Source organism: Branchiostoma floridae, chromosome 9 (genome assembly GCF_000003815.2).
Source record: "Branchiostoma floridae strain S238N-H82 chromosome 9, Bfl_VNyyK, whole genome shotgun sequence".
NCBI classification, from domain to species: domain Eukaryota; kingdom Metazoa; phylum Chordata; class Leptocardii; order Amphioxiformes; family Branchiostomatidae; genus Branchiostoma; species Branchiostoma floridae.
The window spans coordinates 8,953,406-8,975,443 of record NC_049987.1 but is presented as its reverse complement, the minus strand read 5'-3'; the positions used below and the strand labels follow the sequence as shown (position 1 = coordinate 8,975,443).

The 22,038-nt window shown below is 41.9% G+C and overlaps 1 protein-coding gene across 2 annotated transcripts; it reads left to right on the top strand.

Moving 5' to 3' along the window:
- The first annotated feature begins 47 nt into the window (after window positions 1-47).
- On the top strand, window positions 48-21,287 carry LOC118422529 (contactin-2-like). 2 transcript variants are annotated; one of them, XM_035830148.1, is made up of 28 exons: window positions 48-683; window positions 6,345-6,409; window positions 7,096-7,404; window positions 7,709-7,804; window positions 7,935-8,159; window positions 8,441-8,537; window positions 8,697-8,893; window positions 9,221-9,405; window positions 9,568-9,649; window positions 10,025-10,169; window positions 10,666-10,793; window positions 11,236-11,408; window positions 11,859-11,976; window positions 12,286-12,468; window positions 13,035-13,178; window positions 13,285-13,355; window positions 13,603-13,849; window positions 14,202-14,310; window positions 14,622-14,808; window positions 15,246-15,321; window positions 15,707-15,855; window positions 16,170-16,197; window positions 16,432-16,532; window positions 16,852-17,017; window positions 17,645-17,704; window positions 18,215-18,428; window positions 19,024-19,283; window positions 19,907-21,287. In XM_035830148.1, exons 2-28 carry the CDS (start codon window positions 6,367-6,369, stop codon window positions 20,101-20,103), a joined length of 3,990 nt encoding a protein of 1,329 aa, XP_035686041.1. In that variant the 5' UTR covers window positions 48-683; window positions 6,345-6,366; the 3' UTR covers window positions 20,104-21,287. The 2 variants fall into 2 exon arrangements, with proteins under 2 accessions (XP_035686041.1, XP_035686042.1); XM_035830149.1 differs by lacking the exon at window positions 48-683 and adding an exon at window positions 5,644-5,876.
- The last annotated feature ends 751 nt before the right edge of the window (window positions 21,288-22,038 follow it).

The following is a 22,038-nucleotide window of genomic DNA, read 5'->3' as shown; positions in this document are numbered from 1 at the left end:
ACAGATGACTTAATCAATCGCTCCAATGCTCGCGCAACATTCAACTAATCCTTCATCCGATTTGCTGTAAAAACTAGTAAGTCCTCCAGGCCTCGTCTCTTCCTATGAGCACACCTGGCCCTTATCTGCATCTTTGATATGCTGAATACCTGTCCCTGAGCACTTCCCTCCCTGTTGAATAAACAACGCATCTCGCCCAACAAAGAGCCTACCGGGGCAGGAGCTTTACGATAATTACAGTGTGCAGGGCTGGGCATGTTTTTGGTGTCTGGCGAGAGCTCGACGTGGTCGGACGGGTTTGCCTTACCCAAGGGCGGATGTCACACAGTCTGGGTCATTGCTTAATTTTTTACTCAAAGGATCATCCGTTGTAATACTGCACACCAGCATATCCAGCCAACCATAGCACCGAATTGCTTAAGTTTTCTGAATGTCGTATGATCTAGCCAATCAGGTGCGTTAGCGGCCCTTTCATTGATCTCGATACCGTCTGCTAGGTACTGGCGTGGAAAGGTCATACCGTTATGGGTTACGAACATGTTCATTAAATATTCAACAGCGGCGGAAACACCCAGACAGACAGTTGTGACCGGCCATCACTAACATACGTCTTTCACATGAGGTTCAGTTGGTAGCCCGAGAGGTCAAAACATTCATTCACTGCACCAAGAACAAGATCCAAGGTAAGAACCTTCCATTTAAAAACGCATGTTTCGTAAACTTATTAGATATTCACTCAATAAAACAATGCATCAGTTTAGGTATCTTTTGTATCGCATGCAAGGAAGTGTCAAGTGATTCACGTGCAACCTATCGCTTCAGTCATTACTATACCTATCGTGTTAGGGACTCTTTAACTATCCATTAAGGACATATGAAGATCATACCCTTACAAAAACCCCATGTGATCCTAATGTTGTAGACAGGGGGAAACTTGATTTTATTAGCAGCATGTCCAAGAGACATAACAAACTTATGTGTTCTTTGGCGCTCATGAAACATCAAAGTAAGGTAATGTTATAGACTATAATTAAAAAATATAAATAAAGTATAGACATGATATAGACATGTATTCTTGTAAACGTGTATCCGCACAATGACCCCATGGCATTCAAATAACGTGTGTGGGCTTCCCTTTCCGCAATTAGTGCTATCAAAGCAAGTCACAGTCATGTTGTCATGACCTTTTGTGACGACTAACGATAAACACTAACTTGCACGGCAGTCAGGAAGAGGGCGACATCCTTGAAAACTTAGACAGTCAAAATAGGTAAAGAATATAATGATTTCACCTTCATACTTCAAATTGTACAAACAATAGCCATAGTACGATGAATCAAACCAGGAAGTTCCACTGCAGTACCGTAACAGGCCGCTAGAGGGCCCAAAATCTAATCGTTTCCAGGTCTCATCAAGACCTACCCACATACCGAGTTATGCTGGTCTTCTACACCCACACCCACATACACCCCCACATACAAACACTACCCAAAATATAACCTTCTTGGCGAAGGTAATCAGAAATACTTTGTCCGTGATTTGTCGAAAATATAAAGTGATTTATGTTTCGCGTGCGTTCGGCCTATGGTAGGACAGGGTCCTTACACACCGTGGGAAGATATTCACACATTCCGGCAAGAGGTCTTCCTTATAAGGGAAGAGGGAACGGCTGTCCAAACGGCTTTGTAGCCTCAAGTGGTTTCTCCTCGAGTCGTTACGGTTAACTTGCAGTGATATTTGCTTGACCAGGAATCCCACAATTTTCAATTCACACGTCGTAGGTTTTTACCTGAAATGTTTAGTTAAAAGTTAGACTCCTAAGACACATGTGAAATGGAACGTCTGAACTTTTAATCATCTCTAAGTGCTTGCTTGAATGGAGACTTTATCCTCTTGGAAGATAACAACTTTGCTTTGCAAAGTACTTGGTGGTCCAACATTCTTTCCTGCTTAGGCTATTTACTATTGGATAAAACACAACAGACGGTTTTTCGAAGTAGATGAAAGTTTATAGATTACGCATTCGCCAGACGCATGTTGTGGGAAAACAATGTAAGCCAGAGTGAAGTGTTTTGTCTGAAACCTGCGGCCAACTAGAGCATGAAAACAACAACACGACGACGAGACGTTACAAAAGTATATCACCTTTCCGTCCCACACCTGTACCTTAGCTGAGTCTTAACAAACTTACACGGTGACCTATTTCCTGCAATGGCGTCTGAAATCGTACCGTTGACTTCAGGTATTTTTACCTAAAGTCAGAATTGCCTTGATGTTCCTACAGGTATGCCTGAAGATTAAATTTTTGTTCATTACCCATCCGGTAAATTGCTAGAACTGGCTACTCCACATTTTTGTTGCATCTATGGATAAATCTAATCATCCTCTGATTAACACCTTCACTACGTTTACACAACAGGTTGGCACTGATTCGGCCAGCTCAGAAGTCACACAACGTTTTGCCTACAGACTTGAAGTGTTGTAAACATTGCCCCTTCGGGCTTAAAGTGCAAGGATAGTCCAGAAAACGAATTAACGAGATACGATCAAACAATACATCATCTGAATTTCTAGGACGACATGTAGTATTTTGTTCTATCGAGATATAGGAATCGTTCCCGACAGCACTGCATTGTCTGTTCTCTAGATCTCGCTACCAATACCCCTGTTTATGTATTTGTTTGCTCTCAGCCGAACCTAGCAAATTCTTGTCATAATAAGAAACAAAATAGGCTAAGCTGTCTGTCCTCTTAATAATCCTTTTCAAACATTTAACCGTTGCACACACCCAGAAAGCACAGTGTGGCTTCTGTATTCCTCAATGCATTAGTAGTAGTAGTAGTAGAGTATAGACTGTTTAAAGTGTTGCCTCGAGGTCTAAGGTAAGTGCTTATAATAAGAACAAAAATGAATAATCTAACTGAAGAAAAAAGAGAAGAGGAAAAGAAAAGATGAACCCTTACTTAAAGCTGCAATATTTACTGTTATCTTTTTACAGCCGAATGCATTAGCAATGTTAAGTCATGAATTCGTTCTAATTTTCATACCAAGAGATGCAACAATATACGAATATTCTTGATGATTTTAACGATTGCTTCACTTCCAAAATTTCCCGATTCTTCTCCGAGTCCGAACAAGTAAAACGGTCAGAAATGTCAAAATGTTTTTACGATTTGAAAACTAGGGAGCGCATTTTACGAGAAGGAGGGCTAAAGTCATGAAAAAGTCAGGCTTGCAATTAAATGCACAGGTAATGTTTACCTTTGTAAAGTTAACTGTCATCACCATGGTGATTTGACACAGACAGATAGCTTGGCCTTGGCGTGACGTTCCTTAAATGTGACAGCGATGTTTTGTAAATCTCGGGGTGAGTTGGTCATCTTTCATTGCGGACACCATGCCTAATGAAAACCTACATGCACGTTTACTAAACATGTTTCACTAAGAAACACTTGTTTTGTAAAGCTTGGTCAACCTTTTCTTCGCTGAAATGCACGTTTAACTTTCAGAGGTTACGATAAATCTAATGAACGTGCTGGCCACATTACAAGGCAACACCCACTACTTGTATTATTGTTAAGGCCCCCTTTCCACTTGACGGCGCTCTCACGGCGCTCTCGCTGCGATGGAAAATTGGCCAGAGCGCGGTGAGAGCGCCGCGACGCCAGAAAAAGCTGCTCTAGTGGAATCTCTCCGGCGACCCCAGCGCGCTCTCACCGCGACGAAAAACTCAAATGTCAGCATCTTTTTATGAACTAGCAAAGATTCGAAAGATTACTCAACGAATTTCAGAGATAAAGAACGAATCTTTTGACGTGTAGTGTATTTTGGTATCTTTGAAGTCATTTTTTACGTCTTACATAACATTCAAAGTATAAAATCAAGGCTGTAAACAAATCCAATTTTGGTCACTGTACAGTCACTCAGACTGAAATATACACGTTTGTTTTGATGTTTTCTCTTAAATCTGTCATGTAGCTTGTTCACCATAAATATCTTTATCATGCCACGTTATTTGCGTAAATCATACAACACCGAAACGCTTCAATTTAATTGAAAATGGGACTTCAATGATCTACATGTACAGATGGAGAACAAGAAAGCCTAATGTCATCATGTTGAAATTCAAAAATTAGCTGAGAAATGATAAACCTTTGTTTTTAAACGTTGCTTATTCCATCTCAGTTTGTTTAATTGTTCATCACCGGTACATTTTGGACATTTCTCCGGGTTCTGTCTATATGTCAAATATACTTCTTCACAAAGCAGCTAAGAGCGCAGAGAGAGCGCAGTGAGAGCGCCGTCCTAGCTAAATTGGCATCATAAACCACTGTTGAGACCTATTGCGCTCACCGCGCTCGCTGCGCGCTCTCTTGGCGCTCTCTCTGCGCTCATCGGTGGATCGCCGTCCACGGCGCTCTCACGGCGACTGTTTTGAGCAGGTTCAAAACAGTCGCGGAGGTGATGGCGACCATGGCGACCATGGCGCTCCCACCGCGCTCTCTGCGCGCTCCCATGGCGACCTTTGCGATCGCTTTGCGCTCTCACCGCGCTCTTCCCAATTTGAGGTCGCAGAGAGAGCGCCGCGAGAGCGCCGTCCTAGTGGAAAGGGGGTATAACCAAACTAAGTTATGCTCGGGTGAGCAAACGGAAAGCTCGTAGTATAAGATCTATTAGAACGTCGAAAAAAATCCAAATTTCCAATTGACAAGTCATTGTAGTGTGTGAGTATGCTCAAAGCTCATTGATTGCGATGATTTGATGTGGTTCTAGACTAATTTCTAAGTTGTTTTCAGCTGTGACTACCCCGCTAAGTAACATGTCTGGAAACCTATCTTCAGGCTCAGATCTATATATAGACCACGTACGTTACTCGGACACTGACATGGTCTTAACGTACCTGACATGATTACTATCTGTTGGGATTAGTACAACACACACGTTTATCTGACGGAACGAGACAATAGCTTTACCCGTATGGTGCGATCAGTAGTTATACCCCCTTTCAACAAGGACGGCGATCTCGCCGCACTCTCTCTCTGCGACCTAAATTTTGACATATCGCTCAATCACGGTATAGAAAAGAAACGAATTTTTCCACACTTTGTGTGTTTTGTTGTCTTCTTACTTCTTAGTGACACTTTTACGTTTTTTATGATATAGTATACCCAGTATGAAGGCGAAGTTTACACATTATTTGGGTCACAGTGAGAGCGCAGCGCGATTGCCGTCTAGTGGAAAGGGGACCCGGTGTTAGTTAATATCAACAGCCGGGGCGGAAAAATCGCTTCACGATATGATATCTTTGACTTTTCAAAAAATCAATATCATAACATACATGGCGTATCCCATAGCATCATTCTCAGAAATATCAAAAGGATACAAATGGGTTTCAATACGTGTATGAACAATGTAAATAGTACGTATAATCATAACAATAGAATCAGACAGCCATTAGGGACCGGACAGCAAGCATTTAGGGGAGGGTAGACATAAAAACAGTAGAAATACGTAAGACAGCAAATTCAATTGTCATAAGATTTCTTAGCATTTTGACAGGCACAGTATTTAACTAATCATGACGTTAAAAAGAACAACATCTTCATATAAAAGCCCCCTCCCCTTACTAGTTGTACTTCACCGTGCAACGGCAAACTCTAACCTTTAACCTTCAACGTATACTTAATTATTCATCACACGTCATTCATATCGTGTCATTGGATGAGCCCAAGGTCACCCTGTCTGTCCATGTTAACACCGGCAGAGATATAAGATAAGAAATGCGGGCATAACAGACTTTATATCAACATAAGACTTGTGACTATCTCTTCCATCTGAAGATGACTCATTTGGTGGCAGTATACCTCCAAACAAAGGTATGGGCGTACATTCCTTAGCCATGAGGTAAGGTGGCGGATATGTTATCACGATAGCGACAAAACCTACTGGGCTGAAGGCTTACAAAAGGTACAATCAGCTAGAAGAAAGGGTCAAAGGGTCACACAGTCACCAGGTGGTTGCGCCTTTGGCGACAAACGTTAGAGTATAGAATATCCGAAACATACTTAATCTGATAACGCTTCTTAACTGACGACCCCACAGCGATAATTATATAAACTGTGTGGTGGGAACTAGCATGATCATGAGCAAGAACTGAAGACCGCAGCTACGTATTTGTCAGGACTTGGTGGAAAATAAAGATTTTTCTTCCGGTTTTGAGAATCACTAGTACTGTAGTTCCACCTGGGTCTACACTGTACAGGAGATCCAGCAACTTCTCGTTGGATTGTGATTTAATGTTAATATAACTGGAGTGTGATGTTGTTGTTGTTTTTTTCAACCAGATTCTGGGACACAGTAGCCACCATGACGCTCCACCTTTTCGTGATCCTCATATGTTGTCCAGCAGGTAAGTTTTACGACGTTTTTTTACGATGGAATATTAGAAAATACTGTTCCTTCTTGTATTGTTTTACTTTTGGACATAAGGAGATTGAAAAGGTTATTTTCCAAAGCTTCTTGTTCGTACAACCTAACCACTGCCACTCGGCAAACTCATCATAAATACACGAAGTACACGTATCTCATTCGATTGAAAATGTTCTTGGAAATAATTTTACTGGGATTGTGTTCTCGCCTCAAAAGCGCCACCTACATTGGCTACATATAGCGGCGAGAAGCAGAACTCCAGTCAGAAGCTCTAAAGATGGTGTCTCATACACACCGAAACGTAAACAAAGAGAGTACAAAATTGTAAAAGAATTCTCCTATAACAGTAAAAGCCGTTTAATTGCACACCCCATTCGCTAGTGCATTTCGTGCAACCACCGGATAGAAAACAAAGCGAATATATCCAGCTGAACCGTACCACCAGGATTTTGGCATTCCGTGCAATTAACAGAAGTGTGCGGTTATCCGTTTTGCAATTAAATGGCTTCTACTGTGTCCTGAAATTTTTAGTGAAGACGTTTCTGTCTCACCAAGGAGGTTAAAAATCCTTGATCTTTTGAGAAACTTTAACCTTTGAACGTACACCGAATTATTCATCACATGTCAATTCATCTGAGGATTTTAAACCCTCTTGATCTCACGCAGTGGTCTGGACGCAGTTTGAGCCGAGCATCACCAAGAGTCCGACGGCGCAGGTCTTCAACCCGCAGGACCCCAGACAGACCGTCGTGCGGTTCCAGTGCGAGGCTGAGAGCGATCCTCCGCCTCAGTACTCCTGGGAACGAGATGGTGTGCTGGTGGACATCTCCGCCGGAAACGGAAAGTACGTCATCACTGGCGGTGACCTCATCATCAACAGTCCCACCAAGAGTGATGACGAGGGAGAGTACCAGTGTCTGGCGAGGAATGATGTAGGAGTGGAAGTCAGTAGCACTGCCCGCCTGTCTTTTGCCTGTAGGTATTCTTGTAACATTCCGTCTATTTCGTCTTTTAACATCCGTAAAACGGAGATATGGTAATAAGTTGGTGCGTTTGTTTGTATGTTTGTCTGAAGTTATGCCAGTACGGCAGAGTGGCAACCTGCCAGGATGTAAGGCGGAAATGGTGTTGTGGGATACTTGGAGAATTGGAAGCCTGGTCTGGCTCGTTCTAAGCTATGCCGGGTGGCATCCTTTGCAATTTATGGTACAGCATGTAAGCTACCTCTATTCAACGAAGAAAGTGCCTAGTATATAACCCTTTCTTTTCATTTCCACAGTTGTCGATCCCTTTGACACTGCGTCCAGAAGTGGGATTACCCTACAGGCCGGGGCATCCGCCTTTATCCCGTGTAACCCGCCAGATTCGTACCCAGGTTAGGTCTTCAAACGTTCTTCTCTGCAATCTTATAGAGTTGCAAAACTTTCCAGACTAGATTGATGTCCATAGTCCGATTCTTCTCTAACCTTATATTCCAGTCTCAGATCTTGTATCTTCTATTGTAGGACTTTCCTTCAGCTGGTACAGAGACAGCCCTTCCAACATCATCGTTAACACCCACCGGGTCTTCATCACGGATAAGACGGGTGACCTGTACTTCTCCTACGTCACGGAGACGGACAGCGGTGACTACTACTGTCTGGTGCGGAACGAGCTGGACACTGCGCCCGATGACGCCGACATCTCCATCCGGACAAGCCAACCCACCAGACTCACAGTGTCCAGCGGCGGTAAGAAGCGTGTAACGTAGCATTTAAAAGAACTGGACTGTATACCACTGTGGTTATGGGCCGTGAGTGAGTGAGTGAGTGAATGAGTAAGGACTGTCTACGCCAAAGCCAGCGGAGAAGAACGTGGCGAGAACTGCCTGTAGCCGCCACGCATTAAAAAAACGATGCAATTGATTGATTGAACTTTTTCCATTTTTTTCCATCGATTTCTCCTGCGATTCTTCTGAGATTGGAATCTCGATATATTTAATCTTAGCGCATGTTCTTTTTATTTGTCTTAGATCCCACACAGAGAGCGGCGACCATCGCCCTCAACGCTGAAGACGAAGATGTACTTTCAGGCCAGACGGAGACTCTGAACTGTTTTGCCAATGGATAGTAAGTTTCGAGATAGCACTGCGGATGTTTAAAGTCACAATTCATACAAATGAACGTGATATTTGTTGCAGTTTCACATTTTTACTGAGCATCTTCCGGCTACAGAACATTTAGTCTGGTACGGTATTTAAAAAGAATTGCTCCCTTCATCTTTTCCAGCCCACGACCAAACATCTTTTGGTCGCGTGTAGATGACTTTGGGAACGACGTCGGTATTCCAAGACGATCTCGTTTCCATAACTGGAACCACATCTTCATTCTCCCTGATGTGACCGAGGAGGATTCTGGGATCTACAGGTGTACCGCAGAGAACAGTTTTGGTACCGCAGTCACCGAGGCGAAGATAATAGTTAGGGGTGAGAACACTGATGTTACCTTGAATGTTAGGAACTTCTTTGAATTCGTTGTTTAGGAGGCAAACTTTTTCTCATCTGCTTTATTTTTTTTCCTTTTTGTTCGCTTTAAGCCCTTGTGAGAGATCCTTTGGCAGCACAATTTACTTCTTGATGGCCGTCCTTTAACATCGATAATGTAATTAAATTTTTTCACCAAAGGAACAACTTGTAACTCAACGGAGGAACAACTTGTCATGTTGGGGTAGTGGTGATATTTTACTTGGACAAAGGCGCTCCTAATGATATTTCCCTATGCTCTATATTGCATTTTCTGTATTTTCTTTACAGTACCGCCAGCTCTTGAGCCGCTGCCAGACCGGGACCTTGTTGAGGGTTCCAGTGTAAGCTGGACGTGTGAAGCCACAGGGTCTGAGCCCATTACATACACTTGGTACGGCAAACAGCAAGACCCCTTGCAGACTGGCGGTCGGATAGTTGTAGGGACGAACACGCTGACTATCAATGATGTTCGGGTACGTACATTTTGGTACACAGTACCGTAACATTTGGCATAACTTTGATCATTCAGAAACACTTTGAATTTTCAGCGTCACACTCGAAACCGTAAACGTAGAAAGCAGACAAAAGATATCACAGGGCTAGATTTCACTCAAATTTCATCTATTTGCCTACAGGCAAGTGATCTCGGTCGCTACCAGTGCGTGGCCCAAAACCAGTGGGGATCAACACAGTCATCAGCCAAACTGCATATTGGAAGTAAGGTTTTATCTAGTCTCATCCTTCTTATAAACTTTAAGCACGTTACGTCGATAAAGGTTAGACATCCAGGTAGCCTGATACGCCAAAAAGCTGTTACTCAAGCAACTGGATATGATTTTGGAGATGGTCCATCCGGTGTCTTTCGTCAGTGACACTGGAGAAATCTTGTTGGAGAGAGATATTGAATCCTAGTCGTGAATTGAGATGCAAAAGAGATCTAGTTGGAGAACAGGTTTATCCTAACTATGAATCAATATGCAGAAAGGGGAGGAGACAAGTTTTTAGTAGTCCAGAGGAAACAATGGAGTAAGTCTTAATAACATTTTGTGGAGTGCGACTGATTCCAACCTGGTCCTCTCTTTCCGTGCAAAGACGTGACTCCAGCTTGGCTGGCACCTATCGGAACGTACTACTCAGTGCCTGGGTCTACCGTTACCATGACGACGCGATGGGAGGCTGACCCAGACCCCACCTTCCAGTGGACAAAGGATGGCAATCCGATCAGATCAGGGGGGAGGTCAGTGTGGAATTGGGTTGGGGCAGATGATTAAAACGTTTATGGAGCATATAGTCGATGAAACATGCACCGTATAGCGTAGTGTGTAGCTAACAAACATGAGAATACAAGTAAGTGTGTATTCTTCGTTTTTGTAGCTTAGGCCTCCTTGCTACCAGAGGGCGATCCATGACGTCCCAAAATTGAATTAGTGTGGCCCTTGGTTTCATGCTTTGAATATGATCCACAACGTAAAAAGTTTGATGTAGAAGACAACAAAAGACACAGAACCTTGGAAAGATTCGTTAATTGGAATTGTCAGCCGTCGCAGCGTCGGGTTAGATAAAGAAGATATTGCATCAAAAATTTCATAACAGAAACTTAAGAAAAGACCAAATTCACCTTTACCAAATGATGCGGCTATACGGCTTATGCCACTAGTGAATATAATGCAAGGCCACACGTTATTTTACTACGACAATAAGATATTTGTTGATTTCTCGTTTTCTGACGTCAGATACACGATCACTCCCGACGGGAATCTCGTCATCGATGGCGTCACAAGCGACGACGAGGGAGACTATTCGTGCACACTGGCGAACCGCTGGGGTAGTGCAACATCGAATGGCAAATTAACACTCACAGGTAAATGAAAGGTTATAAGGTTGTAACTTTTCAATGGTCATAACGGTAACCTTGTTATGCATCAAGATCACAGTAAAGCCAACTTTTTTTTCTAAAAAATAGCAGAACTAAAGGTAGCCATGTAGGAAATTTCACACCCTACCCTGTCCAATAGACACACTGTGACCACGCCACGACCGCTAAGCGACCAACGTGTTGACAGATTGCTCACAGATAAATGATTTTTTTAACGTTTTTTTGTTTAAATCATACTTTCACATCTTGTATCATATTCCAATTATGAACCATTCAATTCTGGTTTCTGCACGGTGGTCCAGCGATCGCCGTCTAGTGGAAAGAGGCCTCAACACATTATGCTTCATTTTCATGGATTTCCCATTGCAGTCTGTGTAAAGATATGTACTTAAACGAAATGAAGATTTTACCGCCCCGTGTGTTTCAGACCCGACCCGCATGCCATCAGGGCGCGGCCCCACAGATGTGACCCTGGACACCGGAGACACGGGGGTCATACCGTGTGACGCCATCGTTGACCCGCGGCTGGACCACCAGTTCATCTGGTTCAGGAACGGTCAGAAGATCGACTTTGACCTTGAGAGTGACCACTATGAGCGGGTAGGTCCAATGACATTTACTTTAGTTGCTACATTTGCTGTTTTTAATTATTTGATAGTAATGCATGATTTGTTATGCACTATATTTGATTTGTTATTATACTAGAAAGGTGTTACTTTAGCTGCTATATTTACTTATCTTAATATTCTAATTGTTATTTATGTATGTATATATGATTATTTTAATTATTACATTAAAATTGTGACTAGTATTTGTTAATGGTTTAAGGAGGAGCGCTACTTCCTCTCTCCTCTCACTGTGTTTTATATCAATCCACTTAAATTTTTGTATTTTGTGTTTTCATGCAAGCAGAAATATAACGTTCTAGATATAAAACAATACATCATGATGATAGCGAATTTCAATCGATATTACAATATTCGCAGGAGAATATTAAAGACATGAAATATGGATATTCCATTGATACGTTTTCCTTGTCCTGTTTGTAAGGACGTGAGTGGTGGTCTCCGGGTTAAGAATGTCGTGCTCGCCCAACACGCCGTCTTCACCTGCTCAGTGGAAACACCGGTGGACGAGGAGGAAGGTGACGCAAGAGTGAAAGTTATAGGTATGCCACAAATTTACTAAAAACAACTAACACACTTGTAAATAAAAGTTAGCGGTAATGTTGTTGCATACCCTCTATTCAGATAGATATAACAATAAAACAGATTTAGATGCATCAGTCTTAATTGTATATTCGGGTTGACGTTCCGGCATTTTGGTTTGTTTGCTTTTTTTTTAATTTTTGTTTACACATTGACAGCCTGGTCCAGTTGACCAATCTTATACAATATATGGATTGATTTATACGCTGAAGGATCACATAGAAGGAGGTTCTTTCTATGTTCATTGGAAAACTTGACTGTGTTTTCAGCCCCAAACCACCCCCCTGTTGGTATCGAGGCGACCAATCTGGACGCCACGACAGGAGACCTACTCTGGCACCCGTCCAGCGACAACGGAGCGCCCCCTAACGAGTATTCCGTCGAAGCCAAGTCGAACCACGAGCCCGTGTGGAGAGAGGTGCAGAGGGGACCTATTTCTGAGCTTCAGTCAGGTAGCCTTTCATAAAGTATTCAGATGTACCTAAATAGACATATAGTACATATATAGACTAATTGTGCTTAAATACATTATGTTTTCCTTGCCCCTTTGCTAAACAACGTGATACAATGCTCGGTTAGAAAAGTTGAGTATGAAATAGACCTACAAGTCAAGCTGAGGAAAGAACAACACTCAGTGAGAAGGGCTCTCTCTATATTATCCTTTGTACGGTTTAAGTTGATTAGTCCGTATGTCTGTGCATTTCTGCTACACTGTAGCCCATAACATTTTGTAAGTGAATATGAAAGAAAAAACAACATTTCTGCAACAGTCTTGTCATAATGCTTCCCTGTTCCTACATTTTCAGTATTACAAAGAAGAGAGAAGTCGTATTTACCCAGTACACCAGTAGAATATGATCCTTGTGTTGATTGACATTGTAAAGATTCCATGTATTTGTCAACTACCATTTTGTTGCGACCTGTACTTAATCCAGTTGGTATATCATATATGTACAATAAAGGTCTTAATTCATTCATTTCAATGATCCGCCGTTTTTCTCCGTTATGTTCAATGTAGCACCAGTCCCCGACACTCGTTCGCTCTTAAAGCTGACCAACCTTTCACCCTGGACCTGCTACAACTTCCGGGTCATGACTTTCAACAGCATCGGCAGCAGCAGACCAAGTTCAGAGTCGAACAGAGCATGTACCGGAATAGGCCGTAAGTATTGAGAAAAATACCTTCAAAACAATTCTAAGCATTTTACAGACGTTTCTTTTATGTATAATGAATCTACATTTTCATTGATTACCGTCACTTTTTCCAGCCCCGACTGCCGCCCCGACTAACCTTGGTGGAGGGGGTGGTCTTGAAGGGGATACCATCATGAGATGGGATGTAAGTCATAGTCGGTCGTCTCTTACAGTGCGCTGTATATGTACGTTGTGATAACCACCCTTCGTATTTCTTGGCGACAAAGCAGGGACATCAGTATCGTGATACTTTCTAACTTAAAGGTTTAACAAATTATTTATGCGACCTCTCTCAGTCATCTATCCCTTTAAAGCTAAGATTGCTAGGAATTGTTTGCTCAATCACCACACGGACTTTTTCTCCTACGTACATGTATACCTTGTCCCCTCAGCCATTACATCCCAAAGACTGGAACGCTCCGTCGGTGGGCTACAGGCTCCGGTACCGCTCCATTGCTAAGGCTTTAGGGGACTGGACAGAACAAGAGTTCAAAAACGGCTCGCAAGCCAGCTTCTTCGCCAGGAGTGTGCCTGAAACTCCCGCTGCGATATACGAACCATACGAGGCCAAAATCCGGGCATTCAACGCTGCCGGCGATGGTCCGGAGGCATCATGGACCGTATATTCTTCTGCAGGAAGTATGTTATCTCACAATGTGTGACTGCATCTGTTAACTGTAAGCAGCGACACCTAGTGCTGCAGTACAAAATTGCCCTGAAGAAGGTGGCAGGTGGTCACCGAAACATGGTAGTAAATAAAACAAGGGCTGTGATAAAGGAGTCCCTTTATTCAGTAACGTACCAACCTAAAGAAACTGTTCGCGGATCTCAATGTGACCTACTACAAGTGCTAAGATTGTCACTTTATGTGTGATGGATAAAATAGCATTAATTTTCCCTTCCACTGTGATATTGGACAAGTTGTCACACATAGTACTGTGATATTGGACAAGTTGTCAAACATAGTAAACTTATTCCTTTTGATTGACAGTTCCTCCCGGCGTACAAAACTTGGCTGTGACGGGAACTACGAACGACTCGGCACAGCTACGGTGGGACGACCCTGTCTACCGGGGTGTTCTGGATTACTACAACGTCAGGTGAGACATGTTTAGTCACGATCATGCAATTTAAGTACTGACTATACAGTTGCACTTTTAGAAAAGGGAAGTATCTACTTACCTCTATATCGTACCGTGGTGACATAGAATGTAAGAACAAATATGTCTTTCTACGCCGGATTTTGAACATCAACCATGTAACCCAAAAGAACAATTTCTTTTGAAAGCAATTCAAGAGAATCTGCCAATGAAATAGAAGTGCATCGGAAATATGCAAATGATTTCCTACGGTAATCATGTTTTGTTGTTAAATGCTAAGTATGCTCCACTCCCCTGTTATCCATTTACAGATACTGGAACGAAATGGAAGATGGTAGGAGAAAGAGAGAAGTTGCTGAAAACAGGTACTCGTACGTACAACTGTACCCAGAGGGCTCTGCGCAGGCGCAGGCTGGCTACCCTGCGTACACGGTGAGGGACGGAAAAGTCACCGGCATCGTGACAAACCTGTATCCAGACACACTCTATAACTTTCAGGTACATTTATTTGAAGGATTATTGAGATTTCGCTCCTGATTTCTTATTTTGAAAGTTGTAATATTGTACACAAGAACAGGAATACATGCAAGAGTATGCTGTCAAAAAATTGAACATTTCCTACGCCTTTCTTGTCAGAAAATCATTACGTATCTAGTCTTGTTCTTGATTGCCAGATTTTGAAAGAAAGTTACTGAGATAACCCTGTAAAAGAAACGAGCATGTTTACTGTGTATAGACACGTTCAAACCAGCTATTGGGTCATGTCCTTGGTGCTGAAATTGGCATCTAACAACTTAACCGATGTTATTAATGCCGTTTATGACTATCTGATGTTACAGATCTTACATAATGACTATGGTTAAACAGTAATTCTCATGTTTTATGTCCAACGTAACACTGATCTTTACGTTTTATGATTTACTTTTTGACTCTAGGTCAGCACAAAGGCGGTTCCGTACTCAGGGCCTTACATGACTACAGCACAGGGGAGAACGCAGCCAAATATTATTGGTAGGATTTTTTTCTCCCTCACATTTGGATACGAACAACGATATGTCAAATCAACATGTTGATATATTCATATATCAGTCTGTTACTATATTTGTATCTACTTACTATATTTGTATCTCCATGTAAGTCTAGATGTAGAAGACCTTGTGAACGTCGCTGTACTTTTGTCGTGCCAATACATATTGTTGTTGTAAAGCACTCAATAAGTGGCAACAATAATAGCATCGTGTTGTGTATGTGTACGTGCACAAAGTTTACAAATCGCCAGGAAATATAACATAACCTTCGCACTCTGATTTCAATGTAAAACTAGCATTTGTATCATTCCGCACATACCTTAGACGCCCTTCCGCTTGTATATCCTGTATCTGTTGTTTATTTGCAGCGATGGGCACTATGAGCTGGCTGTGGGGGTTCTTCTGGTTCCTGTTCGCGCTGCTCCTGCTGTTTCTCCTGATCCTGCTGTGCTGCTGCTGCTGTTGCTGCTGCAGCTGCTGTGGAAGACGGAAACGGGTCAAGAAAGACGGGAAGCAGGTGCGTGGTTCACATTACAGAGACTTGTGTATCTGCATCTGAATGTACTAGGTAAACGTGTTTGCTATCAGTGAGTGTTTGACGCCAAGAAGTCGTGATCAACATATCACACATCAAAGAAGGCATAATACTGTCTGTACATAATGATTTATCACACGATAAGGATATCGGTCAGGAAGTCCCAAATGGCATATCACCATAAGTAACGTTAGAGTTTAGTTGGATCGGAATCGGGTAAGGTTTTGTAAGATTTGCTCAGTTTCTATTCTCCCAAACTAAAGAGTCAACCACATAATTTCACTTTTTTTCTCTAGGGGCCGATCGTGAGATACGTTGTTGATGGTAAGTTTTGTTTAGTTATTAGTACTACGCATGAAAAACACTTTAACTGTAGAAATTTATTGGTATTTGTGCTTTCATAAAGATTTTGTAAGTTGTTTTGTCAAACAGCAGCCGAAATCCTTTTCGATTTGAGACTAATTTTAATCCGTGCACGAAAGCTACCATGGATACTGACAAAAGTGTGTGAAATGAACGATGTAATAGACTAGTTTTAACAGTCACCATTCATTTCAGAAATGACTGTGGAGCACAAGAAACAGTTACTTAAGTACAGGGAACCCATTGTCGAGCACGTCAACCCATATCCAGTGGTGGACTACCTGGTCTTGAGAGGGGTAAAGATTTATCTTTTTATTCATTTAGACCACAAATCTACGAAGTCAACGCATCGAGAAAGCAGAAATATTAGAATTTCAGTTATCACTTACCCTTATATCTGAACATAAAAAATAATTTCAGAAATGCACGAGAGCTATTCTAATTAAAAGGATGAAAATACATCATTAAGAATTGAATTGAAACCAGCACCATCTAACACTAACAAAGAAACTAGAAACCGGCTGTTAAGCCAACTTGCTCAAGATAAACTTGTACTTGAAATTACTTTAAGACAGCATTTTTCCTGAGAATTCACATGTTTCTATTGTAAACCAGTGCGTCACGAAGTCCACCGGTGGTGAGATCAGAAAGCTGGAGAGGCCGGAAGCCATCCGGCGGGTTCTGGACGTGATGCCGGCCCGTCCGGACCCAACCTTCTACCACTTCTGTGACGCCGTCCGCCTGCAGCACCCGTGGCTGGCAGACAGACTGGAGGGGAAAGGTATCTACTCACGGATTAGATTTTAATTACATGTAGTATCTGTGCGGGGTTTAAGTTTACAGTAAAGTTTATTGCAAATTTTTGCCCATGGGCTAATTGCAGGTAACATGAGAGATTCAGACAAAGTATAAAAACAATATCAAATGTGTCTACTCTAGTCTAAAACAAATAAAAGCTTACTGTAGGTAAAAGCTTATTGGGTTCGACTCCTTTTTCAAAGACAGTGGAAGACGAAGGATCCCACCTTTTCTATTATGTGTGGGTTTTGTGAAGTTAGAAGGAGAATTGTTTTCTTTTTGTCGGTGAATGTTAAGAAGTTTGGATGATGATTTAGCCTGGATTCCAGACCCCAGACCAATCTCAATATCTATCATCTCAATACCTATCGTATCAGGGTCTAACTCAGGTGGCCTGAGTAGGCCCTGGAAACAGACTGGCATCCAGACTAAGGTGTTATAGAAACATAAAAAATAATTTAGCAACAAGATGAATCTACCGCACCCCTCCCCACATACACCACTGTCTTCATCTAAATATGGTCTGAATATCAATTGTAGCACAGGGGGTGCTGATATGTCTGTCTATCATGCCCATTCTAACCGATATGATAACCCCTATATTATACAGTCAGCAGAGTGAATAGCAGCTCCTCAGATATCCCGAACATCAGGTTCGAAGACACTGTTGGTAAGTGGTACTTACTAGACATTTCCCGTACTAGACTACTACTATCAATTGAGCCCTGTCATTGATATAAGTTGCTATCATAGTAAACATGTAGTTTCAGAGACTGGATCTTTTGGACGGAGGGTGTGAGGAGGGGGACGATATTGAACATGCATGTTCGCGAGTAGATGACTTCGCGAAGCAGAGGTCTCAGCGAAATACGCGAACTTAAAAATCTCGCGAACTTAAATGAACTTACAGTATGTGAATGTAAATCGTATAAAGTTATAGAATTACGACTGTAAATTTGTCTTTGATAGGTTACTGTTGATACTATGCTTCGGTGAGACACTATTTTCTAATTAGCGACATATCTCAATAACATGGGTGTAACTCTAGCTTCTTAGCTCCTCCCTTTCACCCTCGACTGCCCAGTGATTATTGACTGAACTCTAAAGATAGGACTTTCAACCAATGAGGAGAGGATCTTCGAAGCAGGTTCTTATAAGTTATGTTTTGATGTCTCTCCAGACGTGTCCGCTGCTGGAGTTACAGAAAGTTCGGCTCTCCTCAGTACGGGACGTGCTGTGGAGCCAGGAATCATGAACCCTGCCGCAGGGGATCGCGGGACAGGAACACACATGAACTACACTGACGTCACGTTTACGAACATGACAAACGTCACCAATGTCACCAACGTCACCAATGTCACTAACGTCGCCAATGTCAAGTCCTCCACTGTCATGTGAGTTATGACATTGGCATTTTAGTGTAGAACGTTATGGATTGTTAAGATATATTATGACAATGACTTTCTGTCAAATCGGATCTTGACCAAGGCCATTACATATTAGTACCAATGTCTTAGCCTTCACGGAAGGGGAACACACTTTTTTTGCTCCGTTTCTTCCTCCTCTCCTTCTCCAAACATATAAGGTCAATGACCTGGACAAATTAAGACGACTGTCACTCGTGGTGTTCGATTATGTCATGTAGCAAGTAGCAGAACAGAGCTGGAGGGGATGGTCACCTTGTGTGTACACAAAGAGTTAACAGAGCAGTATCAGATTCTGTATCTATAACGTTATAATCGGTATAACCAACCGCACTTCCGCGTAACACACCAGCTTCGCAGACGCGGCAGCAGCTGATTACATTACACTGAACGGTCCGTCACACCTAACTCTCGCACATCTATCTGTAAGAGTTCTTTAAAGCTATCCAGCAAAGATTCCGGGCATACTGTGCAGGAGTTTGTTAGACTAGACCATGTGAAGATAAACATTACGCTGTCAAGTGCCACTCTTCTAATTGCTAAACTGTGTTTGTTTATTTTTCAGAATGGAGAAGCAATATACAACCTTGACCACATCAGACCCAGACAACGTCGGAGTGGACGTGGCCGTGGACATGGGCTCGGAACCAGGAGGTGTTGCAGGCACTATCATGGCGGTCGGGTCTAGCGAATCCACTCTACCGGAAACGGAAGTCGCCAGTGAACCCGAGCCAATCGTAGAGCCTCATCCATTCCAAGCTCAGTCAGGAAGTGTCATCCAGGTCAAACGAGGTCAACCTGTCATCATTGAGATCTTCGGAGATGGTACAGTATTGAACTTAAGTCGTCCCTGTCTTTCTTACACGTCTTCGTAAGGAACATTCTATGAGTATTCACCGAAGGAAAAAAAAAGAAAGAAACTAAATTATGTACCAATGAAATAGATATCATCCAAGATCATACTTCTACCTCAGGTAATTGTATTAAAGTTAAATTATCATTTAGATGACGTCACAATGAACACGGCGGCCGGTTCAGAACCAGACAACGCGGCTTGCAAAAACGTACTAATGAGAGGCAAACAGTGACAGTTCATCGTGATTACGTAAAATTTATTAAATAGATATTTCCCATTTTACTTCCCCAAAGTATGATTTTCGCAAGCTGCGGTGCCGGTGTTCGATGTGACGTCATCGATGAATCAACGTTTAATTCAATTACCTGGATTTAGCAATCGAGACCAAGAAGTACGAAGTTGGATACTTTGCATGACTATGACTATGGACAGTTTGATGGACAATAATACCAGAGGGGTTAGCCCGGGGTTTATATATTTAGTACAAATCTATGATCTGTGAGTAGATCTATCATTATTGAATGTAATTAGACAAATGTTACACTTTGACGTTATTGATGTCAGAATCACTAATGTTACTTTCCCCCCTCAGCCGGAGACGTACGTTGGCTGTACGAGGACACACCGTTGCCGAACTCTGACCTGTACGAACAGACAAGTGATGGTGACGAGTTCCACTCCCTGCACATCAAAAGCGTCACAAGGGAAAACCACGGCTGTTACACCTGTCAGGGCCAGACCGAGTATGGGCTGGTCTGCTGCGATATTCATATACAAGTCGTCAATTAAAACCTGATGTAGCTCAGCTGTGTTATAACGTTATAGGATAAAAGTAGTCTCCAATCAGACGTGTCAGTTGGATGAAAAAAAAGAGAACAATTTGGCCAAATAAGTTGCCATGGGATTTCAGCCAGTCTTTTGCAGTTTCTCTGCAGGCCGGACAGTTCGCTTTTATTCCTAACTTGGCCAATGTTCCCTATCAATATTCGTTCGGCCAGGCAGAAGTCTGGTAGAGACTAGGATAAAGGAGGCATCACAGTTTAGTTGCGTTGCTGGTTCTGATAAGCTGTTAACTGGGAGATCATCGGATGATCAATCCCGGATATAGGGCATTTCGGTTGGGGCTGCGCCCGTCTCTTGGAAGGGGCGTAAATTGGGTGTCCCGTGTTCGAGAAGGTGCCTCGAGTACGTCCAAGAGAAAGAGTTAGCAACCCTTCTCTGTAGAAATATACCCTGCTACTGAAATAGCAAGGAAACTTGCCGTCCTATCTTCTGCAAGGGTCCGGTGGAAAGAACGCTCTAAAAGTGAAACATAGAGCCTCTAGAGGGATCACGATTTAGATGCAATATTCTATGATAGCCCACTAGTATTCTATTTTGTCAACAAAATGTAACTATATTGAATGTAGAGTAGAAGTGTGGCCAACAGTATGTTGCAGCAAGATTGCCTAAGTGTGAAGTTTTTAATTTTTTTTTACAATGTCTTATAGTCAGATTAAAAACGTTGTACGAGTCATGTAAAACAAATTCCAGATGGTAAAATTGTAAATGTAGACGCCATGCTGCTTTGTAAATAGACGGATGAATTTACGTTCTGTTTGTAAATAGTTTAGAACATGTTGGTGAGGGTTATCTGAGTGTGCATAATTATGTAGAGCCGTAGCTGTATGAGGTAACGGTATTAAGTATGATGCTGTCTATTTTAGATAGCCTTCTTTATCTGTCACTATAATGATCAATAGTTGCACGCCTACTTTGTACAGGCCAGTAATATGTCTTATGCATTTTATAAAATTTTCATTGATTGACTTCAACAGAAAATAGCAGATATATAGTATGTAATGCTAGATATATTGATGATTAAAACTTTGATATCTGCTGTCTAATTCAATTTCAACAGGTCATGAGCAGTACAGCGATGGTAGACAATAATCATGTACATGGAGAGAAATTAAAAACGACAGTAAAACATTTATTTCTACCTGGTCATAGTATTCTTAAATTCCTTGAACACATGATTACTCAATACGATACATATAAATGATTGTTGAATCTTTTCTTCAACTTATGACAAGCACACACATATAGCTAAGTACGACCAGCGTTTCACAAATGAGGAAGGCCAAAGAGAAAGTGACCCAGCTACATCTTTTAAAATCTAAAATGAAAAATCTACCTACGAGCACCAAACCACCAAAGCACTTGCATACTTTTGATGCCTGTGTATGTGTCACTACTCACTAGACAACGGTCTACTTCTTTGCTATAAAGACAGAAGGCAGTGCTCAAGCAAATCGGCTTGTTAGTTTTCAAAGGCAAAACCACAGCAACATTCCAAATACATGATGTCAATTTCTGTCTTATTATTTTCAAAGCAGACATTTTTTTGCTTACGCATTCTATTCGTATTTTTTCGAAACAAATTCTGTCCAAATTCAATCCTAACCATACCTTCTCACATCTAAGTTTCGTCATTTAGCTCATGTCACAAAATGTATCTTTGTGATCACTTTTTCCACCATACATATATCTTTATAATAATCATAATAATGCTAATTACCATGTTGCAAACTTTCTACATTGTGCGGAATAGCATTATGCCACGTAAATGTATAGTCAACTTTCTTTGAAGTTCAAAGACACTCAAGTTTGTTTAAGATTTTATATACACTACCATGTTAATGTCCACTGCTATACAAATCATAAAAGATATCAAAGTTCACA

Bases quoted from the DNA above. Each gene is read 5' to 3' on its own strand.
- LOC118422529 (XM_035830148.1), top strand. From the start codon at position 6,367: ATGACGCTCCACCTTTTCGTGATCCTCATATGTTGTCCAGCAG. The intron at 8,894-9,220 runs GTGAGAACACTG...TTTTCTTTACAG, and splicing joins GGCGAAGATAATAGTTAGGG to TACCGCCAGCTCTTGAGCCG. The intron at 18,429-19,023 runs GTGAGTTATGAC...TTTATTTTTCAG, and splicing joins GTCAAGTCCTCCACTGTCAT to AATGGAGAAGCAATATACAA.